Source organism: Sitophilus oryzae, unplaced genomic scaffold, assembly GCF_002938485.1.
Source record: "Sitophilus oryzae breed Bouriz unplaced genomic scaffold, Soryzae_2.0 scaffold_649_pilon_pilon, whole genome shotgun sequence".
Lineage (NCBI taxonomy): Eukaryota > Metazoa > Arthropoda > Insecta > Coleoptera > Curculionidae > Sitophilus > Sitophilus oryzae.
In genome coordinates, this window is record NW_022147250.1 from 1,019,513 (window position 1) to 1,044,043 (window position 24,531).

General features: G+C 31.6%; 1 protein-coding gene and 3 long non-coding RNA genes across 5 annotated transcripts in view; 3 read left to right on the forward strand and 1 right to left on the reverse strand.

Annotated features, from left to right (window-relative positions):
- The window catches only part of LOC115887834 (heterogeneous nuclear ribonucleoprotein U-like protein 1), a 38,862-nt gene extending 29,184 nt beyond the window's left edge, over nucleotides 1-9,678 (reverse strand). The window contains exons 1-5 of one of the 2 annotated variants that reach the window (XM_030907348.1): nucleotides 9,417-9,678; nucleotides 3,790-4,013; nucleotides 3,597-3,710; nucleotides 2,344-2,575; nucleotides 1,643-1,767 (exon numbers count right to left, since the gene is read on the reverse strand). In XM_030907348.1, coding sequence (XP_030763208.1) covers nucleotides 1,643-1,767; nucleotides 2,344-2,575; nucleotides 3,597-3,710; nucleotides 3,790-4,013; nucleotides 9,417-9,543 — 822 coding nt within the window. In that variant the 5' untranslated portion in view covers nucleotides 9,544-9,678. The remainder of the gene's footprint in view (nucleotides 1-1,642; nucleotides 1,768-2,343; nucleotides 2,576-3,596; nucleotides 3,711-3,789; nucleotides 4,014-9,416) is intronic. The other variant, XM_030907347.1, reaches the window with a different exon arrangement.
- LOC115887835 lies at nucleotides 6,296-6,507 on the forward strand. The gene is made up of 2 exons (XR_004051161.1): nucleotides 6,296-6,367; nucleotides 6,466-6,507. It is a non-coding gene; the product is annotated as an uncharacterized LOC115887835 (long non-coding RNA).
- Nucleotides 9,679-10,226: 548 nt separating the features above from the next.
- LOC115887843 lies at nucleotides 10,227-10,722 on the forward strand. Its single transcript, XR_004051163.1, has 2 exons — nucleotides 10,227-10,625; nucleotides 10,675-10,722. It is a non-coding gene; the product is annotated as an uncharacterized LOC115887843 (long non-coding RNA).
- Nucleotides 10,723-19,013: 8,291 nt separating this feature from the next.
- LOC115887849 lies at nucleotides 19,014-23,982 on the forward strand. Its single transcript, XR_004051165.1, has 2 exons — nucleotides 19,014-19,415; nucleotides 23,381-23,982. It is a non-coding gene; the product is annotated as an uncharacterized LOC115887849 (long non-coding RNA).
- The last annotated feature ends 549 nt before the right edge of the window (nucleotides 23,983-24,531 follow it).

A 24,531-nucleotide genomic window follows, 5' to 3' on the forward strand; every position in this document is an offset into this window, starting at 1 on the left:
AGACTAGACACAGATCCAGCAGACGTACTTTATATTATATCACTTATTAAAATAAAACACTAAATCACCACAATACACCAAAACACTTTTACATTGGACGCGCGTTTCGCTAACCATGTTAGCATCATCAGCAGATGATTATAAACTCAATGATGATTTCAATAGTTTTCAATCAAGTTTTCAATATACAGTATATAAAAACACTAAATCACCACAATACACCAAAACACTTTTACTTTTACACTGGACGCGCGTTTCGCTAACCATGTTAGCATCAAAAATTTTGAGTTTATAATCATCTGCTGATGATGCTAACATGGTTAGCGAAACGCGCGTCCACTGTAAAAGTAAAAGAGTTTTGATGTATTGTGGTGATTTAGTGTTTTATTTTGCTGTGTAACACCAAAGGTTCCAACCCTCAACTGTAATATCACTTATTAATAAAATATCATTCATACCAATACTTTTAAGTTTAATAATTGCGTCAAATACAATTTCCTTCAAATGGTTACTTGGGCATGTAGTGTGATAAAAAAAAAATAAGCTAGGGATTGTTTCCAATTGGTAAAGATACTACTTACCATAACAACATTAGACACCCGAGCTGGTTTAAACTCTCTGCTCCCAGTGCTCCCCTTCTCCTGGTCTTCAAAACCTACAATATTATCACGACCACTATTGTACAATAAATTGCACTTGATATTCATATCATCAATACATCGAACACAATATCAATTAAGTTCATCCGATTCATTGAAACTTTCAACTTTTCTTTTTAGAGTCTCAAATACACTAAGATTTTCTAAGGCAGGTTTGATATTGATGTCATAATATATTCATTTTTTAGTGTCCCTGGGTCTCTGAACATGGAAGGCAAAATAGATTTGTCAAGAGCGTCTTGTATATTTTTGGCCCGGAAAAGTATATATATCGCCATTTATTTAAATTCATCAGTTACTTTTCTTCCTTTGGCTGATTTGTTAATTTGTGCAATTTGAATATTAACAAAATTTGCTATGTTCATTGATGGACATAATTTGTACGTAGCCTCTTTATATTGTTCAATAGATATTTTATTGGGTATTTCTTTAATTCTTGTTTGTAACTCCTGGCATGTTTTTTAATTTTAAATTGTCTATTCTCTACAGTTAAATGTTTAATTGATTTTTTCATTTTTACTTTTTGAGCAGTATGCGCGGTGAACGATTCATATGTTTAGACAAAAGTATTGTGTAAATAAAATTACAATATTTTTTTAATACGACCCTGTCTATCAATAGTTTATTTTCTGGGAAATTTTTTGATACGTTTTTATCCGGCCCTGACTCGGCACCCATAATGGTGTTTTCAAGGTCAAATTTTATAGAAATTTTAAACAATGGGATCTAGACAGAGTTAGCCTGCCGTGTGATTTATATGCCATGATAATACCATCACAATCTATATTATAGTCTGTCGAACCATAGAATTCATGACAATGACAGTTGTCTTCTTGTCAAAATTTATTAAATTAATTCAAAAGTAAATTGATTTTTCTTTCAATTTTTGCCAGTCATCTGTCAAAATAATCCTTCCCCCGATGGACAGACTTAATAATTACTACTACACTGACTACATAGAAATTATTACAAAAAGGTGTTACCTTTCCAGAGTTTATCCCGTAGGTCGCACGAGCGCCCGCCCATATAAAGCCAAAACAACCATCATTAAGAGGTTTAGCTGACAAGAAGGATTCCTTATCTATTTGAAGATGTAGATCAGAATCGACTAGAAATAGATTATATACAATTAAACTTAGTCTGTAATCTTCTTTTTTATTGTTTAAAATAAACCAAATAAAGAATATTAATTACTCGTCAGCAATAAGAAATGTATTTGATGTTGGATATTACTTAGTGCTTTTCTTAACAAATAAATACTGAATGAAATTTAGTATTAAAGAGACAACAAAAAGAGACTGTTTTATTCAATTATGGGTGTATTTAACCAGAGAGGCTTTAGAAAAATAATAAATTTATGTATTTTATATTATTAAAACAAAATAAACAGGAAATAAAAACATCAGATAAGAAAATCATTAAAAGTTTACTCGAAATAAACTTAAGCGGTAAAACAATATTTAAAAAATTCAAAAAAAGTTCAAATATGATATTTTTTAGGAACTGTTTCTACCAAGGTTTTTACTTAGTTTCTAGTTCTGACAAGATTTAGAGCAAAGTATCTGATAATATAAATCTCAAAAAATAAAATATAACACTGCAGCCATAAAAAATTAAGATTGATGAGCATGACAAAATTAATAATCAATATTAATTATTGTAATTTATTTATAATAGAACTTACTCCAACTTATCTGCACATTTTCATATTTAATGTCTGGTTCATCCTCTTTAATAGTAACTGGTTCATAAGTTTTCTCTCTTGGTTTCTTTACACGTCTTTCTTCCTCTTCAAACGAATCGTCGTGTCGTTTCCTCTTTCCGTTACCAATTTGGGCAACTGTATCATTAGTACTGACAGTCTGTGTATTACTTTCTTCAGATTTAGACTCTTCATGAGGTTCACGAATTTTGGACTGAAAAAGGATTATCAGATTTATATATTTCACATATTTACACCTTTCTTAAACTGTAATTTGCATTAATTATTTAATATATCTAAACAAAAAAAAATATATGTTATTGTATATGTTACAGTGAAAGTCGAAAATTCAGTGATTGTTAACATTCACAAGGAAATGCTAGCAATTACGCATTAGATCAGTAAATATGATATTTTAAAGAGATTTGTCGACTTTTCCTAGTAATTTCTAACATTCACTAGTGAAAGTAACATTTACTAAAGTTTGCCAGTAAAAGTTATTCTATTGTACTGGGCAAGTACGGTGAGGAAGAATGTTGGTGAAAATTAGAACAAATAAAACTTAAAAACCATTCATAAACATAAGATTACTTATTTACAAATCTGCTGCTTCAAGCATATCAAAATTACAAATTAAAAAAATTATTAAATTACAAACCCGCTACTTTAAGCATATCGAAACGTTTAATAAGTTCATAGTCACTAGGTTCCTTAATATTTTTTCTCTTGCACGCTTATAACTTATGCTATGACTTCATTATATTGCATAAATGAAAAGCAATCACTATTATATTCTTGCGAGTGCCTAGTTTACCTTATTTTTTCACAGAAAATTTCTTCCATAGGGAAAATACCGCAAAGCACTTTTTACAACGATAACAAAACAATTACACATAACCACAAAAAACAGAGCAAATTTACGCCAGATGTCTGTCAACGTTGCCAACGTTTGGCCCAATTTAATGTTATCCTTATATTGCCTATTACTCAACTTATACTTATTTATCCTTATATTTTACAACATGTGGCAACCGCGCTAACTGAATCTTTCAAACTCGTCCAGGGAATGCTAGCATTCACTAGTAAAAGTTGGTTTCAAAAATAGCTATTCAACTTTGGCGAACTTGACAACTAAGTATTTGGCGTAGTCTTAGCAAATCAGTGAATGTGAGCTTTTACTAGTAATTGTTAATAATCACTGATTTCCAACCTTTACTGTAACATATATAAATCACCTCGGCTGTGTGATCTCCGTTCTCCTCAGGTTTACCATCCTCATCTTTCGAATCTGATACTAATTCATCAGAAACTTTGTCAGAAACTGCTTCAGGTAGTTTTTCAGAAATAACCTAAAGATAAGCAATAACAACTGTTACTAAATATGTGTGAAAGGCATAAATAAAACTTCATATGGAGACAGATATATACCTTTGGGTTTTCTGGGAAACTCTCTTCACCTGACATTTCTTCATCTTCGCATTCGTCTTTAAGCCCAACTTTTACTGGAGATGGAGATTTAAGTGCTATTTTCTGAGTGCCGCTTTCCTCTTTAATTGGAGTTTTAACTGGAGATTTTTCACTCTTAATATTATTCCTTGATTCACCAACATTTTCATCTAAAACTGTCTCATCCACAGCTTGTTTCTCAGATTCTAAAATAAATATTTAGTGAAATGATATAGTCATCCTAATATTATTCAAGCTTAGCTTACAAGTCATCCTTTTAATATAAGAGTACTAGGGTTCTGAACCGGGAATTCCCGGTCTCAAAATTACCGGGAATTCTCGGTCCTTTTAGGCCACCAAAGAACCGGGACTGGAAATTAATTCCCGGTTCTTTCGGGATTCGGTAACAATAATTAAAAATCAACTCTTGCCTTCTAAGATTGAAATATCCCTTTTTGAGAAAGGATGAGATACTGCGCGTTATTTGTCTAAAGCATATAACCTTCTTTTAACAGTTCTGCTGACAACAGACTGACAGGCGAGCCGCTAGTAATGTGTCGGTATTTGAGTAACGCGATTTTGGGGCGGTATTTTTTTGTAACGTCATGTCGCGCGCCACAACGAATCAGGAACTTGTTACTGAAGAACGACGATCATAATAACGACAAAACTATAAATTATTTCTAATTTGCAAATAAATTATTTATAATCGCCCTTGGAGTTAGTTCGAACCGCAGTAACCGCATAGCGCCGTGTTTCGGTCCAGGGTACCTATTCTTGACCACTCGCATCTTCAAATATCGCTCGCATCTCTGAAAAAGCCATACACAATACATGTAAATGCGCATACGCAAATTGCGAACGATGTCAAGAGTAGCACCGCAGCCGTCGCGCTCCTAGGGTCGCGAACAGTAGTAACTGGAACGGTCGCTATTGTAAAGCGACTAATGTATTCCCATCACTAATAGCATCACTGATAATTACTTATCTCGCTTTGAGAGACGATTACAAATGTTTAAACCATTTTCTGAAACTTCAGGCAAATAAGTTTCAATCAATACAATTCAATAAGTTATATGGAACAACCCAAACTGTACCAAGACCAGTCCTTCTATAAACTTATATAGCCCTAAATAAATGCGAGCCTCTTAAAAAACTTGGAAAATATCTGTAGAAGTTATATTTTCAGAGTTATAAGCAAAAAATGCAATATTTTTAGGTTATTTTGCAGATTCAGCGCCCCAAAAACACATAGAGTGAAATAAATTAGAACTGCCAATCAAAAATACAATTTGACTAAACTACTGTGTTTTATTGTTTGCAAATTATTTCAGATAGCCTGTGTCAGATATTATAGATTCAATAGGATTAAGTGGCGAGCAGGCTGGCAATGGTCAGTTACCGTTGGGTTGCTGGTCAGCAAAACATATTTCCCGTCACGGTCAGTCCTGATAATAATCATAACAATTATTTATTTACGCGAACTTCAACGAGAACCACAATCATCTGCCATATAACAGCCTACCAAATTTGAGAGTAGAGTTTATCCAACAAGAGAATGCATGAGAGTGACAGTTATTCAACTCTGACTAAAGCCCCGTTCTCAGAACTTCGTAGTGTCGCTAGCGAGACTGATTGACACTTCAAAGGACCAATAAGAGTTGTACTAAATTTAAAATTGACAGCTATTTGAATTCTGTAAAAATCTCATCGGTTCATTTAACGTGTCGTTCAAAGTTCTGAAAAAAAAAGCTTTAACCAACTCATAAGTCAAGAGATGTTTGATCTCATCTAGGCCATAACAACTGCAGTTACTGAGCAGTGTGCCTCAAAAGATGTTCTACTCTTGCACTTGAAACAACAGAATATTTAAAATAATCTTTTGACATTTGACTGATAAGTAATATAAGTAATTTTCTAAAGTGATATCCTATGTTATATGTTATCACTAAAAAGGTACATATGAACAAACATGTAAAAACAATAATAACATGGCACATTAAAATAATAAAATAAAGGTAGTATTGCTCAGACAAATTTTTAGTTTCACCAGACCAGCTATTCTGTGCTTGTACTGGTTGTTACAGTACCCCAGTCAAGTTACCCACCAAGCAGAAAACCTCACATTACATTTGCAACATTGCAGTCAATCCCCAAACAGTTTGCTTTGTAATGTTAATTTCTAAACGTTGTGTCGTGATTGATGAAACCTTGCTACAGAAACATTGTTTTTGAATGGTGATTAAAACGTTTTTTCTGCCATAGCAACAACGATTCAACTGAAAGATCCGCTCAAGTTAATAATAATTAATAATATAACAAATATACCATAAGATCGAAAAAAATGGCGTCTAGTTGGCTTGGAAATGAATATCGATGACATTCCCCATATAATTTTACATATAAAATGACAGCGATTTTCTTTTCATAGCCATCGCTGACGCATTTTTTTTTATAATACGGTATAAGTTAGAAGTTAGGTTAGGTTAAAGCACTTGTTTTTTTACGTTTTTGGTATCACGTTTTATGCTTTTCGAATGAGATTTTAATGAATGTAAATGTAAGTATAATTTTATTATCATGTATGTTTTAATAATGCTTAGCCATGAATAAGTATAACAAATTTTGTTTAGTTTGTTTATCTAAATTTTGTTTTAGGTTAGCTTTTAGCCAACTGAAAATTGAAGTAGATAAAACAGGATACGAGTATATCAATCTAATAATAAAATCACAAATAATATTCAGTATTAATTATTCTCAATATTTTTTTAATGATGTTTTAATCATTTGAGATTTTTAAAATAAGGTCACAAGAGTTAAGTTACTCATTGTTTTATATTTATTACAACTGATTGTTTTTATTTTTACTATTTTAGAAATGATAGGATATAGATTTCAAAACTTTACTGAAGAGGAATTTGAAACCATGAATAAGACAATTCAACATGCGAAGACAAAATATGAAAGATCCAAAAAATCAATTAAAATATAAGTTTGCCTTTCCTTGTACATATATTTAATGTTATACTTTCCTTTTGTATTTTGAATAAGAAATATATAATAATGTTTATACTGTACCTATATATTTTGTATTATTTCAGACATTCAACTATAAGATTTTTTTAGAAATTCGGCTCAGATGTCGGAGTTGTGTAATTCCTTATTTAATGAGCAGCCGAAAAGATCAGTAAGTTCTCAGTACTTGACAGTATTTTTGATATTTTTGAAACAAGTGATAAATTTCTAATTTTTATTTGTTTTTTCAATTTGCTTGACAAATTCGACTTTCTTAGTAGGGATATATTTATACCGAGCATTTTTAATTTTTCTAAGTCAATGGATATAGAGATATGCATATTTTTATCAATATTGTTTGTTTTTCGTCAATACAATATTAGTAAAAGTATATTATACCTATCTGAAAGTCTACAATTTAATACCCATTAATGTTTCTGTTGATTATAACATATTACTGATGTATTATTGTTAACAACATAAAATTGCTAATGTTGCTAATGAAATGATTTTTTTATTGCAAACATTATATATTTTTTGCTATATTATATTAGCGATAAATCAGTTAATAAGTTATAACAAAATAGAAAGCTTAATGGATAATAAGTTTTGAAACATAGGTACAATATAATTTTACCAAGATTGTATTGACGTAAAATTAACAATATTACTAATACATCTCAAATTAGTACTTTCCTGAACGTTACATTAGCAACGTTTCAATAATATTATGTTTTTCAACCTTGCACTGCAATGTAAACAGGCGGAAGATTAAGCTACCCTGCCACCTTGCATAAACCTCCCTACAATGAAAAAAGCAATGTTACACCTTGCTTTGCGAAGTTTTGGCAACGTTCCAGCAATAGAGTTTGCTTGTTGGGTAGTTAAAAAAAAAGCCCATCAGTGGAAGAAATTCCCACACTTTTGAAAATGGTTTCAAACAGTTCCTCTAGACTTGGGCTGATAAAGCACACGAAGATAGACGATGCGCTCGAGGATGGGGGAGGAGTTAAATGTCAACTTTTTCACTTTTTTGCTGATATCTCGGAAACTACGACATCTTTTGAAAAACACTCCTCACTCTATACATTTTTGTTCCCGGACTTCGATGCTAAATCAAATGGCATATTTCAAATCTGTTCAAACACATTTCTTTTCATTGCATGTTTTTCGTTCAAATAGCGTTGACGAAATACGATATTATGATTTTTAAAGTATAACATTTAAGGTACATTCAGGCTGAGAGCGTCGAGCGTCGCATCGCGTCCGCCCCATTGAACTCGAACCCCGACGCTCAGCGGACGCTAGCGCAACGCCAAACGCGACGCTGTCTGCCTGAACAGTCTAATTTAAGTTAAGTGAATATATATATTCCCACACGCGGACGCGTCGCAAACGCGACCCGACGCTCTCAGCCTGAATGTACCTTTAGTATACCGGGTGCGTCTCCAAAAATGGCTCACCCCTATAACTATTTTATTTTTTCAGATAAAAAAACGAGATTTGGTATGTTAGTATAACACATAAATTAGGGTTAATGTCACACTAAACACTAGTGTATATAATTAATCTTAATCCTGTATTGAATTGTTTTTGGTCACTTCCTGTTTTGTCGGAAATGACTACAACTTTTGATTTTTAAATGGCACCCTCAGTATATTTATACTTTATTCAATAGAAAATTACACACTGAATAGAATGACAAATATGTCAACTTTTGACATTTTTGTTTGAAAAAAAACTCATATTTTAAATTTCAATCTAGAGTGCCATGGCTGTGTTAAAAACACTAATTTTTAGTCAAGGAGCCTTGGAAAATAGTTTTGATCGTCTAATAGTCTAATGTCTTTCGTGTCTTGTCCTGGCTGGTTAAATACTAACATACCAAATCTCGTTTTTTTTAACTGAAAAAATAAAAAAGTTATAGGGAAAAAACACTAATTCACCACAATACACCGAAACACTTTACTTTTGCACTGGACATGCATTTCCCTAACCATGTTAGCCTCATCAGCAGGTGATTAAAACTAGTTTTAATGCTAACATAGTTAGCGAAACGCGCGTCCAATGCAAAAGTAATGTGTTTTTGTGTATTGCGGTGAATTCGTGTTTTATTTTTCTATATCTAAAATAACTATTTTCAATTAAAATTAATAGATTATTTTTTTATGATTTTTTTTACTCTGTAAGAATGAATAATGGGTACCGAATAATGTTCTAAGGAAACAAATAAAAGGGCATATGAATATGAATATATGTGAAACATATAATGAGATAATTATTGTCCATTTTTTAATTTAATTTAGGTTAAGTATATGATATACCAATACAAGTATACCAAATTTCGATATATTAATGCTCTAAAACTTGAGGTTACATTTTGCATAATTACAAAAATGTAAAAAAAATACCTATATATAAATGTACTGAGACAACATACTTAGGATTTACGTTGCCGCCTAAATGAAGCCTATAATAAAATTACTATAAATACTACAATAATTAGTAATATTTGAAGGAAAACTAATAGTAGCAACTAGAAATTATAAAGCAAATATCATTTTAATAGTAGGTAGCATATTCTTTACTCAAACCTTTTGATTCTTGTTCTAAAGCATCCTTTAGGCGTTTCACCAGTGTCACTTTAACTCCTTTCGTGTCCAAGCCTCTTGCCTGGAGCTCTTGGCGCAAATCCACCACTTTTAGTTTTGCAGGATCCATATCGTATGATGAGCTACCATATAATTCGTTTTACAATTGATAAAACTAGAAAACCTAGCCACAGTCACAAATATACAACAAACCACGCGAATATTTAACAAATGGCGTCAGTCAAAGAGTCAAACCGAACACTTCGCGACCTCGCCGCTTGCGCCGCCACTATGCTATAGGAATGAGCTATAAAAAGGAATGAGCATGAGTCAGGGTCATGTCAGGGTCTGGCTAGTCTGGCAAAGAACAGGATTCGGAAGTAGTTAATTAAAACGTAATTTACCTGAATAATTACGTGTAGTTTTTCTTCAAAAACTACGTCTTTTCTCGTTCATTTAGACAGTTAAAGCATGGCACAATACGTATACGTGAACGTAACGTAGAAACTTACGCTACGGATGTAGATGCGTCGTCGCGCAAAAGAGAGTTAACTACTTTAATAAATTACGTATTGATAAATAATAATTACGTCTTGCGTATTGATCAGAGGTGGGTAACTATTTCAAATGAAATTACCGAAATTATTTATAAACTATTACAAAATGGCATTTTCTATTTTAGATACATTTGAAAAAGCATTTTCTATTTTGTATTTTAAATAGAAAATGCATATGAAGTAATATTCATGAAATTAAGAGACAACAAACGGCAACATTGTTGGGTGCCTGATGCCTCAGTAGACTAGTGGAACGTAGACACTAGTGGTACCGTGGCGATTGGTGATACCCTTCTCTACCCTTATATCCTTGTGATATCTTTCAGACACGCTTTCAGATTTCTGTTTATTTCTTTCATTTCTTTGATTATTAGCTGTTTAGTTTTTAGTTCTTTTTTATCTTGCTAAGCTAACAGAAAAATATCAAAAACACGAACCAGACACGAATTATGTAGTCAATATTTTAGAGGAAAATTAAAGTTATAATGTTATCTGATCTCTGATTTTATTAAGCGACCCAGAAGAAATATTTGGTTTTGTTATTTATTATTTTTTATTATCCATAAATACAGGGTATTAACATTTTTATGGAAAATACACACCTTCCAGCTTTTCCAATAATTAATATAATAACATTTTTTAAATAGTAGTTTAGGTAATTATAATATAGCTAGAGTGTAAGAAGATATTAATTTAGCTTTCAGCAGAGAAATGGATGTTGAAGTAAAAGTGAAAGAATATGAAGATTTTTTAGAAAAAAAACTCAAGAATGATTTAAACGATATCCAGAAACTCTTGGAAAAAAAGTCAAATACACTTAAAGAATGGGAAACTTTACTGGATACTATAGGACATATACAGAAACATAAAATTAAAGACACCGATATGCATGTTAATTTTAACTTAGGAAATAGCATTAATTGTTTTGCAAACATTTGTGATTATGAATTATTTTACATTGATTTGGGTTTAGGTTGTTTATTAGAAATGACTTCTGAAGAAGTACTGAAATATGCTGATATTAGGTTAAAACTGCTTAAAAAAGAAATTCAGCATCTTCGAAAACTAGCTATTAATGTAAAAGTTCATATGAAGTTAATATTGTTAGCTATTAATGAATTGCGTTCAACAGAGATGGATTAATAAAAACATTATTTATTACAATAACGTCTTAATTCACTATAACATAGTCCAGGAAGCAGTGAAGATTTTCGTTACTTAATTTCCCAGTCAATATAATTATTCGGTATGTTATTCTAAGCAAATTTTATATATATGTAGAGGGGAGAGGTTCTGATGGATTGCCCAACCAAACCATTGCCCGTATTTTATTATAATTTGTCAGATGATAGCTTATATTATAATTACAGCTGCCAATATAGTCTGGCTTATGGAACATCCCAAAAACCTTGCCAGACTCGTTCAAGGCTCGTCAGGCGCGCTAAATTCCGCATGTTCAATTATACAGGTGATTGTTGTCATCTCTGATCTCTGTATCTCTGTTTTTACTTTTCCTGACCAAACGTACCAAACCTACAGGAATTACGTGGATAAAGCATTTCTCTTATTGCGCTGCTTTTTAGATTGTGTTAACTTTTAACATCGAATGTATTTACTTTTTCTTTCAGTTTCAACGGTTTCAACTTTATTTTCTCGGTACGACGGACTGCGCGCCGCACAGTGGATCGACCCAATGCAATTTGCTGGACATTCATCAGCAATTATGCAAAATTTCTAACTTTTGGTAAAAATAGTCATAACTTTATTTTAAATAACTAACTGAATGGCGTTTTAGATAGAATATTATTTTATTTGAATTTCCGCATTAAATTGACTGTTACAGTTAAACCACATAATTTCATACTTATCCTAAAATTTAATGAACTTTTTGTCATATTTTTATTTTATACGAATTATGAGCTTACAATTTGTACAGTTTTTTAATACCAACATGTATTCAATAACAATAATTTTCAAAGTCTGCTTATATTATTATATGTATGCGTATAGTGTAGTAACAACGATCTCTGCTTTGCAAGTAGACGTTGAGACCAAATCAATCGATTGAAAATATATTTGCTTAAAGTGAGTGATTCCGAAGAGGAATTATTTTTAGCTTCAAATGCTGTTAAATATTATATTGTTAAAACTGCAGATAAAAAAACACAAATTCTGTGCACACCCAATAATACCAGAAGGTACAGGGTGGTCGAAATTGGTCTGTTTTAACAGAGAAACCCTATTTCCTGACTAGATAGAGCTAAACCGACATACATGTCATGGGCTCGATTTCTGAGACACGTTTATGTTAGAAAATATCAAAAAAAGGTACATGTTACGCCACCTATCAGTAGATGTCTGTACTATATTAAAATAACTTTTCTATTGTACGTTTTGTCTAATTAATAAATAGCAGAGATAACTACGAGATGCCCAAGTCAATGTGTATAACTGGTTCTCTAATAGCTATATATAAAAATCCAATGACGGATCCGTTGAATCTGGAGATAGTTGGCGCTGCGATCGGCGCTAAGCGATTCAAAAAGCGCGCCTTTATTTGAATTTAAATATTTTTATATATTATAATTACCAAATAAAAGACTAATATAAGAATTAAATTATTTATTAAGAGATAAAAAAATAATATTTTCAAATATGTTACAATAAAATGATAATTTTAAATAAACATAATAATAAATAAATAGAATATTAGATTTTTTATCTTTGTATCCAAGCGGGCCTTGATTTTGTGTTGACCTAGTTGCCTAATTATTTTTTATTACAATTTAATATTCCATATTATTATTTATCGGCATAATTAAAAACTTTTGAAAAGGTAAATCAACATTCTATATTAGTATTACCAATTACAATTAAAACGCTAGGGTTACAACTGAACTATCAAATGGAGAATTTAGAAAGAATTGGTTGGAACAAGGGGACCATATCTTGGCCCCCTAGGTCCTGTGATTTAACTCCTTTCGACTTTTTTATGGGGGAAATTAAAAGACCTTATATATTAGGGAAGAACCAATTGGGACAAGAGAAGAATTGCAGAAGGCTACTACGCAAGCTTTTGGACTTATTAAACCAGTTCGCCTAATAAATCGTTGTAACTCTGTGCGCAAAAGATGTTTATTGTGTATTCAACAAGGAAGTGCTCAATTTGAACATCTTTGATTTTTTATTTAGAAAACTGTATTCGTCACTCAAAAAATACAGTTTTTTTTTAGTTTTGTTCTTTGTTTATTGTATCGATTTCAGTTGTAATTACTAATACCAATAATAATAGAATGTTAATTTACCTTTACAAAAGTCTTTAATTATGCAGATAAATAATAAAATAATATCATATCATATCATAAATATAATCAAAGCCCGCTTCGATATAAAGATAAAAACCCTCATATTTCTCTCATTCTTAAAAATAGATACCCATAATTATATTGTTGGAAAGGGTTAAACACCAGCATTTTTTAAGTTCATAGTCAACTACGATTTCTATTTAAAAAATTATATTTTTTATTATTTCTGACAAAAAGAGCAAGCATAGAAAAAAGCTGACTACGCCATTGGATTGTGCTTAAAAAAGTGCCTTCAGAACGTTTCTACAAAATTTTATTATTATCCCCGTATCCCTGTTGGCTGTGAAAATATCAACAAGCGGTTTACACCATTAAACGTATCTCAGAAATCGAGCCCATGACATCTATGTCGGTTTTGCTCTATCTAGTCATGAAACAGGTTTTCTCTGTTAAAACAGACCAATTTCGACCACCCTGTACCTTCTGGTATTATTGGGTGTGCACAGAATTTGTGTTTTTTATCTGCAGTTTTAACAATATAATATTTAACAGCATTTGAAGCTAAAAATAATTCCTCTTCGGAATCACTCACTTAAGCAAATATATTTTCAATCGATTGATTTGGTCTCAACAGAGGTCTCAACGTCTACTTGCAAAGCAGAGATCGTTGTTACTATCACAGCTCCACTATGAACGGCGAACGACCACACGAATTTCGACCACCCTGTACAAGTTTGGAGAATTTTAAAATTTCAATCTATTATAATGTTTTTTATTTGTTTGGTCCCACAAGGCAGGTCTAATAAATATTTAACTTATTAAACTATAGGTATCCATGTCGATCACCCTTGATATAAAAGCAAAGAAAATAGCCAATACAATTAGCGCTGCTCTTATCGTTGCTCAACTTCCAAGCGTGTCTCAACGCGTTGTTCCAATATAAACACTTACATATAAATTAATACCGTATGATCGAGAAAAAACGGCGTCAGCGATGGCTATGGAATGAAGATCGCTGTCATTTTATATGTAAATTTATATGGGAAATGTCATTGATGTTCATTTCCCAGCCAACTGGACGCCGTTTTTTTTTTTCGATCATACGGTATAATAATATTCTTTGTTTTGCTACTATCGCTGCTCTTATCGTTTATCGCCGCACCAACATAAACGCACCCTTAAAATGGTGCATATCCATCAATGTGTAATTATGTGCATGCATATATGCATATCCTAAAAAATATTTTGTTATATACTGGGTGTCCCAAAAAAGTTATGATAAGGCTTTAAGTATTTTTAAATTGCACTCCCAAATTTCCTGTACATAATATAATAAATAATTCTAAACCTCATCTTCGTCTGATTCACGTAAAATACAGGGTATATACAGGTCCATTTAAATTAAACAAGATATTGCGCCGTTTAAAATTAATAATTATTTAAAATAAATTTATAGACACGCTGTATGGAGGTAGTATTATTTTTATTATTGCAACACAAAATCTAGTAAATACAAAAACTTCAGTACAGTATTTGGAGAGAAATAAAGCATTAAATTTGTTAGTTCTTTTTCACAATATCGTAAATATTTCAAAAACGGAAAAATTAAAGTGCGGTAAACCTTAATTAAATTACGTTTATTTTAATCGTAAAAACTAAAAATGTAATAATATACAGGGTGTTCCATTTAAAAAAATACAACTTTGATATTTTTTATTTATTTGGTTAGGAATAATTTTAAAGTGTATATAGCTTTAATGGTCCATGAACAACCCCATCACTCATAATTTCCACAAGTCTAACCATTTGGCTACAATATTCCGTGTCGAATAGCGTGAACAACCCTGTATATTTCTTAACTGGATAGCTAATGTCAGGCAATTTTTCTACTAAAAAATAAATATGACGAATGAAATCTTGTTAGTTGGTGGTCAAAATTAATAGTATAAGAAATATCTCACAAGTAAGTTCGTAAAAATCATCCATGCAATTAGTGCGTAAATAAATAAAAATAAAATAAAATTCTATGATGTACTTCATAGTGACTCCATAGTAGTAGCACAGGTAATAGATAAAAAAAAACATATACCTTACTTGTCTTGTACATTATGTTCAGTATGTATTATGATGAGTTATAGACTTAGGGGGGTGGGCAAATAGAGGCAACTAAAATTTTGTCGCCTACCCAGTCACACGAGTCACGAGCCGCCACTGGTATATATTGACAGCACTGAAAAAAACAATGTGCGCGTTCAAGGATGGTTCAAGGGAACACAGCGGCTGGCCGACCGCTGAGTATTTTACTCAGCGGCTGACTGTTTTTGCGTGTAAAAAGAGACCGTTTAGGGAAACCACTTACTCAGCCACTCAGCCGCTGACCGTCCCTGAACGCCCCCAATTTGTTTTTTACTGAAAATAATTCCAAAACAACCTACAATCTGGCAACATCGATGATACGCGCATGCATAGTATCTGCACGGTATCTGTGTCTATATGCAGCAGAAACTCGTTTCAAGGTCAGCCAGCAAATCAACACCTTTACCGCGATTTTTAATTCATAGTTATCGCTGCCGCCGTTTTTTTTTTGATTATACGGTATAACGGGTATAACCGGTATAAATTTCGATATATCGACAATTTCTTTCGATATTTATTGATATATCGAAACAAAAATTAATATATGGTAAAGGTGTGGATCCGGTGGCTGACCTTGAAGCCCATATTTGCTGCATTTGATCATCGATACTACGCAAGCGCACATCGTCGATGTTGCCAAATTGCAGTTTATTTTCGAATTATTTGCAGTTGAAAAATTTTTTTGAGTGTTATTCAATAATAATACAAATTCTATAATTAATTTTATAATTTCAGATTTATCCTGATATCCAAAATTAAGGAATGATATATAAAATTGTAATAATAATAACATTTATTTATATATTTATATTAGAATTAAAAATTATCATTTACGGATATTTTCTTAATGGTTTTAAACTTATTAGAATTATTTTATTTCTTTCAAGTTATTTAATTTCTAGTTATTTACAGGCAACAATAGTTTTGATTATATGTATTGATGTATTGAAGTACTACCATGACGAGTCTTATAGAACAATACACGTTAATGGGAGATAGAGGTAACATTTTACTGTGATTTTACCTATAATGTTACTAATATAATATACTTTGATTATAATGTTTGTATCAAAATTTCATAAAAATATCAAGTTAGTGGATTAATAGCAATTTTAGACATATATTTTATCGAAGAGTGTGGTGATAAGACTAAAATAAGCTTTATGTTTTATCTTTTTCTCTTTAGAAGGGAGATGGTTTGTGTCGTAGAATACATTACAGTATTTAATATCGTGTACTTTGATATTCTTTTCTTAATCTACTGTAATTTCTTGTTTCCTATAATGCCAAATCTTGACAATATGGTGAAGGTTGAGTTTTGATCTTATTAGTTTTATACTCGGTTTTATACCTGTGTTTATACAAGACCAAATTAAGACTTAGTTAGTTTGTGATTTATATTAAGATCTTTCTTATATTTGTTATGTCTTAATCTTAATACTATATTATGCTTTGTCTGGAAAATAAATGTTAAAATATCTTAATTTTGCATATCCTATTCCATCCTTCCATTAGGAAAAATATGGTTTATAAATCATATATGCTAAGAAAATCACATAAATTAGGTGTAATGGAGCTACAGCATTTAAAAATTAAAAAAAAAGAAAAAACTTGGACACATTCCTTTTAATTTCCCGAATTTTTAATAAAGCCCTTTTTAAACGTAGCATAATAATCTAGAGCAATTAGATTAATTATAGGAATCTAAACTTTTATTTCTATTTAATTTTATTGGCTATGAAAATACATAATAAGCGTTCACGTGTTGTGCCCAATATTAAAATAATAATATAAATAATATACCGCGTACTATGATTGAAAAAAAATGGCGTCAGCGCCGATGACTATGAAATGAAGATCGCTGTCATTTTATATGGGGAATGTCCTCAATCATCATGCGTAGTGTCTGTGACTATATACAGCAAAAACTCGTTTCAAGGTCAGCCACCGGATCCACACCATTACCTAATATAAATAAAGGTAATGGTGTGGATCCGGTGGCTGACCTTGAAGCCCATATTTGCTGCATTTGATCATCGATACTACGCAAGCGCACATCGTCGATGTTGCCAAATTGCAGTTTATTTTCGAATTATTTGCAGTTAAAATTTTTTTTAGTGTTAATCAATAATAATACAAATTCTATAATTAATTTTATAATTTCAGATTAATCTTGATATCCAAAATTAAGGTAAGAAGAATATGAATTGAATTGAAGGGATAATGAAGATTGTGAAATGAAAGTATTATGAATATATAAAATTGTAATAATGATAACATTTATTATATATATTTACATTAGAATTAAAAATTATCACTTACGGATTTTTTCTTAATGATTTTAAACTTTTTAGAATTATTTAATTTCTAGTTATTTACAGGCAACAATAGTTTTGATTATATGTATTGATGTATTGAAGTACTATCATGACAAGTCTTATAGAACAATATACACGTCAATGAGATAGAGGTGGTAACATTTTACCTATAATGTTACTAATATAATATATTTTGATTATAATGTTTGTATCATAATTTCTTAAAAATATAGTGGATTAATAGCAATTTTTAGACATATATTTTATCGAAGAGTGTGTTGATAATACGAAAATAAGCTGAATAAGCTTTATGTTTTATCTTTTTCTCTTTAGAAGGGAGATGGTTTGTGTCGTAGAATACATTACAGTACGTCTGCTGGATCTGTGTCTATGAAAGGAATGCGGACAAAAAACATTTAAATAAACAGCAATATATTTTATACGTCATTTGACGACTGCGTCACCGCAAATCGCTCCGCCCACTCATTTTATTGGCTACTTGCTAATTTGTTGAATTTTTATTGATGGGACGCTTCGTCTATTTTTTACGAAAAACATCGAGAGAATATCGTTTCCCTCTCACGGATTCCCCGTAGCTACAGAACGGACGGACGTACTGCGGTTTATAACAATATCTTGACGATTTGAACTGACGCGCGAGCGTGCTGACCAATAGCGCCTGTTATCACCTGTGACGTAGCGACCAACCTGCGCAATATCATACCTTGTATTCTTTGTACCATGCCATGGACGTACTGTACTATGATTGAAAAAAAAATAGCGTCAGCAATGACTATGAAATGAAGATCGCTGTCATTTTATGGAAATGTCCTCAATCGTCATTTTCCAGCGAACTGGACGCCGTTTTTTCGATCATACGGTATATATTAACAAAAAAACACTGAAAAGCACATATTTGTTTTCTACTGAAAATAATTCCAAAATAACTTGCAATCTGGCAACATCGAAGATGTGCGCATGCGTAGTGTCTGTGACTATATACAGCAAAAACTCGTTTCAAGGTCAGCCACCGGATCCACACCATTACCTAAATAAATAAAATATATATATAAATAATAAATAATATATATATATATATATATATATATATATATATATATATATATATATATATATATATATATATATATATATATATATATATATATATATATATATATATATATATATATATCGATATACTTTAGAAAATTTATCGATATGTCGTTGCCATCCCTAGCTAACTCAAATGGAGATCTGTGATGAGATGAGATAATTCATAGATAATAGGCATGGATAATAGGGTATATGTGTTTTGTGTATTGTGTAGGTAACTTTGTTTATCTATCTGCCTTTTTATTTTTCAAGTTGTCTCTGGCGTATGTTCAAAGTCTCTGGCTAACTTGTGAAAATAACTTAAAAGAATAATGAAATAATTGACCATTTCCATATAAATACTTTTCTATCTTCGCACTTCTTCGTTGTGCAAGAAAGTTGAAACCATTTACTTTATGGTAGGGTAGAAACTAGCTCCAAGGCAATCTAAAACCTAGAAAGAAGAAAGGCTAGACAAAGAAAGCTGAAGGAGACTGTTTATAGTGGTCGAGAGCTGAAAATAACAACTGCAATTTTTGAGGATAATTCTAGTGTATATCTACGCCTATTTTCGACTTGCAAATTGCTGTGGTGAGTCTGGTCCACTTTCCTGAAGTAAATTTTTTGCTTATTTGGAATATTCTTGATGATACCTCATACTGTACTAAATACATAGCAATCGTATACGTAATAGTTTTAGTCAATTATTATCAATTAGCTATATCTCTTTGGGCAGTAATGTCAAGTAATCTGATATGGTACAGACATTTTAAAATCATCTTACAAATGGCATAAAAGAGTGTAACATCCACAGTTCCCACAGTTTCTGGTTTAATTCTGTCTCAATATTAAATTTAGCAATATCGTTGAGTATGTGTGCCCTAAATAGTCTAAGATCTGGCTGCAGGATTATTATGCTGATCACATTTTTAATCTGGAAGGAAAATACACTTTTAACAGGGTGCCAATCAAAAGTTGCCGCAACTATATATTATGTAAGCGTAAGAGTGAATAGAGATAATATAATAGGTAGTAATACAAAAGAAAGAAACAAAAGTTACATAGTAGAGATGTGTGCTTTCACTTTGGGGGTGAGTGCTACCCTTTCTCGAGGGTGAAAAATAAATCACCCATTTTAATTGCAAAAATCAATAAAGGGACGAATTCTAAGCAAAAAATGTTCTATAACATTTTTTCAGAAAATTAATATTCTACTAGTTATTTAGGATTGAAAATGTTGATTTTTCATCTAAAAACTCTTTGAACAGTCTTTGAATAAGACTAAGGAAGGAGCATAATGCTATCCATGTATTCATGCATGGTGGGTGGAAAAAGGACTCTAGGGTGGGGATTGGTGGGTATCCTTGACAGTTCTGTTTGACGATTCATTTGACACATTTGAATTTGATTTGAAATTTTGTGGATTTGTCAGTCTTTACTATATATTATGTAAGCGTAACAGTGAATAGTTATTTTATTTTATGTTATTTATTATTTATTCTACTACTGATAGTTGTATAAAGGTAGTTAATCTAGATGGAAATTGTGGCAGAACTTAAATTAACAGTGACACAATCGCGATTTATCGAAAAAGACTCTTTAGACAACTAAAATATTTGGTTGTGTAGCGTGCGGTAGATCTCGGCAAAAATCGAGTGAAATAATGGAACATCTTTTCGCTAGTAAGTGACTATACATATAATATACATATGCCTAGTAAACCGATCATTTATGAAATTCACTTAAATTAACTAATTATATATTTTTTCTTGCATTCTTGCTTTTATTTACTACTTGTCAAAGATCACAGAATAAACTAACGTCAAAGATTAGATGTCCAAGAATTTAGATACGTCAATTTGACTTACCTACCTGCTTCAGTAGCGTATCGGATGTTTGTGTTAATAAATAATTATTAAAACTTATCTATTTTTATTGTAATAATATGTTTTATAACAATTTTAATAACTACCAATATTTATTCCCAACGTAAAATAAAAAAAAAATTATTGAGTCTACCTCAAGTCTACCCTACATCATAGTTTTACATTTTTTAAATAAAATTAGAACGGCACTGATAAACCGGAATTTAAGTCGGCCATATTTGAGTCCCATCGCGGTGGACCTAACCTAACTCACCCCCAGGGTGACAGCATACATCGCTCCTATGCTACTATGTAACTTTTGTTTCTTACATATGTATATCCCTATTCACTGTTACGCAAATTTCGCATCAATCGGTGCGGGTGTCAAGAATTTGGAGGTAATACTCGATTTTTGTGGATTAGGGATGGGGATATCTGGGATTTGCTCCAGAGGAAACAAAAGCGAAGACACTCCTCGAAAAAAGGGAGAGTAAAGAAACTAAGAAAGAGCCTGGCCCATCTCCACCAAAGAGAGAGAGAGAGAGAGAACCTCTCATGAGGGGTGTGACAGTGAAATAGGAAACTTGAAAACTGTCATTAGTATCATTCCTGTCATCTCCTGGCGACAAGCATACGACAAGTATCGAGAGGACGGGACCCTGTCCCCCCTACAGCAGGAAGACCCCATGTTTGATGAGTTATAGACTGTATGATGAGTTATAACTCAAGAAAGGGGGATACAATAGATATTTGAGGTCACGGTGATTAACCCCCCTTCCACTCATTCTACATTCTACTATGCGGTCGATAGGGAATCCCCTTATAACATTGGGGTGTTTATCTAAATATACAGGTATACAGGGTGGTGATAATTTCGATGCTCAACATTGGCATCTCAGAAACTACGAGAGATACGAAGTCGGTTAAATGGGACAAAAGTTGCGTAATTAGAAGTTTGACAAACACCTATGAAGAAAATCCCGGTATCTTGATTAGTTTCGAATTTATGTCAAAAAAATGAAACTAATACGTTTTTTTTAAATAAGAATATCTTCAGAACTATTGTATCTATTAGAACGTAAGTTGGTAGTTTTATATTTTTGACCTCGGCCAATTAAATGCCGTTTTCAGAAAATTTCTAAGCCTTCTAGATTTCGCACAACAATAGTCAAGTTTTTGTTTGCTTATGGCCGCCATTTTGAATTTTTATACTATTAGGTAGAGCGAAAAAAAGCCTATAGGGTGGTATCTAATTTTTATTTATTATTGTGTAAATTCCCTAAAAAAATAGATTTTTTAAAAATTCGCCTAAGATCAAGTCTGCCTTGGAAATCCAATTGACACTTTATACGTTAGCAAGTTATTTTTTGTTTATTCTGTTAAGTGTCTAATTTGTCTAATCTGGATGCACAAAAATTTTATAGTAGAGTTCAATACAGGTCAATACAGAACTTAAAATTTTATTGTCAAGAATGCCAGCCCAGATGTTCAAAGAATATCTTATTTGTGGTCTGGTTTCTCTAATTAAATGAGAATTTTCTTTTGCGTAATAATATGATTTTTTTTCTGTTAAATGTACCAAAATTTGTAAATAAAGATTCATCCGCCAATAATATTTTTCTAGAAAAAGGGGGTGGCTCCCTTGAACACTTTCCCAAAACCATATGCAAAATTTTTGTAATCATTTGCAATTTGTAATCTTCTCTCGTGATCACCAGCATGTAAAAAAATGTAAATTTGGTATATATTTAAATTTAAAGTTGATAGTGATATTTATGTTTTTTGATAATTTTCTCTACATAATCACTTATACAACACTCGCGACTTATTTTACGGCTGGAAGTTTCCGGATTTATTTCAGTCTGAGCTGGCACAGATTTGACACTTAATAGATACTTAGAGTAAACAAAAATTAACTTGCTGTCATATAAAGTGTCAATTGAAATTCCAAGGCAGACTTGATCATGAGCAAATTTTTAAAAAATCTAATTTTTTTAGTGAATTGACATAATAATGAATAAAAATTAGATACCACCGTATAGATTATTTTTTGCTCTATCTAATAGCATAAAAATTCAAAATGGCGGCCATAAGAAAACAAAAAGTCGACTGTTGTTGTGCGAAATCTAGAAGGCGTAGAAATTTTCTGAAAACGGCAAACGCCAAATTATATAATTGGCCGACGCCAAAAATATAAAACTACTAATGCAATAGATACAATAGTTTTGAAGATATTGGCATTTGAAATAAACGTATTATTTTCATTTTTTTCACATAAATCCGAAACTAACCAAGATACCGGGGTTTTCTTCATAGGTGTTTGTCAAACTTCTAATTACGCAACTTTTGTCCCATTTAACTGAATTCGTATATCCCGTAGTTTCTGAGATGCCAATGTTGAGCATCGAAATTGTCACCACCCTATATATAGGGAAATTAAAACAACTTTGGTTGCACGTCATCAATGACACCATGCGTCGCCTTATGGAGTTTGCTGGTGGTCGTATTATGATGTGCAACCAAAGTTATTTTAATTTCCTTATACCCATATTTTATTTACATACCCGTTGGGTATTTACCCACCGCGCGTCACTGCGTTCATATGCATCCTGATGGGATTATTGCTTTAGTCAAATCTCTTTATTGTTGTGGTTTGAAATTTAAATTAATTGATAATATTTCATATTTCAGTTTGTCTCCCAGATTCGCTAAAAGCAAACGAACTTGAAAGTACTCCACCAGCACTAGGAGCTTAGGTTGTAAAACTTATTGGTCTATGAAATACTTCTCTATATGGCGGAAGTACAGAAAAGTCTGCAGGATATACTAAATAAAACTGAGGGGCTCCAATGTATATTGTTTACTGACAGAGATGGGGTACCATTATTAAAGGTCAAAACAGAGAAGTTTTTAGATCATGTAATAAAACCTAGTTTCATTTCAACATTTTGTTTGGCTATCGATCAAGGTAGCAAACTAGGATTAGGAAAAACAACAAACTTAATATGTTCATATTCACAACACTTGATCATGCAAATAAATAAACTGCCACTCATTGTGACATTTGTGGCAAATGAAAATTGTAACATTGGTCAAATATTGGCATTAGAGAAACAATTGGATCCTATTATAAATTCTTTAACAGCAGCAGTAACAGAAATATGAGCAACACTGTCTATAATAACCAAATATTGAATTTGATATACTTGTTATAATTATATTTAAGAAATATGGTTTGGTTTTGTTGAACTAATTTTATTGGTATATAACCAAAATAAAGATTTTTTTACTTATGCATGGCTAGTTTTAATTGTCCAAAATATTGAAAGTATTGACTGTTTTTAACTAAAAAAGATAATTGAGAATTGAAGATAAATTTTAAATTACCTATTTTCACATAATGATAAAATTATAAATATTAAATTTAGGCATGCCTCTTCAACCTCATTCAGAACTTAGAAATTAGTGGTTTCAATTACACTTTATACTTAAAAATTTACGATCATTCACAATATCTAAAAATATACAATTAAAATTAACGGAATGTCCTAGCAATAGCTGGCGGAAGTCAGTTGTATTCATAGGGAAAGCCTAATAATTATGTAGCTGATGTAGCATATAAAAACAATAAACTTTTTATTATCTAACCATAATGTCTCTTGGCTGATGATAAAGTCAACGGCTAAAATGACATTACTGGCAAATTTTGAAGTATAATTAGTGGAAAAAGTTAAAAGTTTGTAAACTTTTTCTACTACCTCTAATTTTGACGGTTTGAATGCTTACATTGAAATTAGAAGAGCAAACTTTTAAGCTAATTGAAACCACTAATTTTGAGGTTC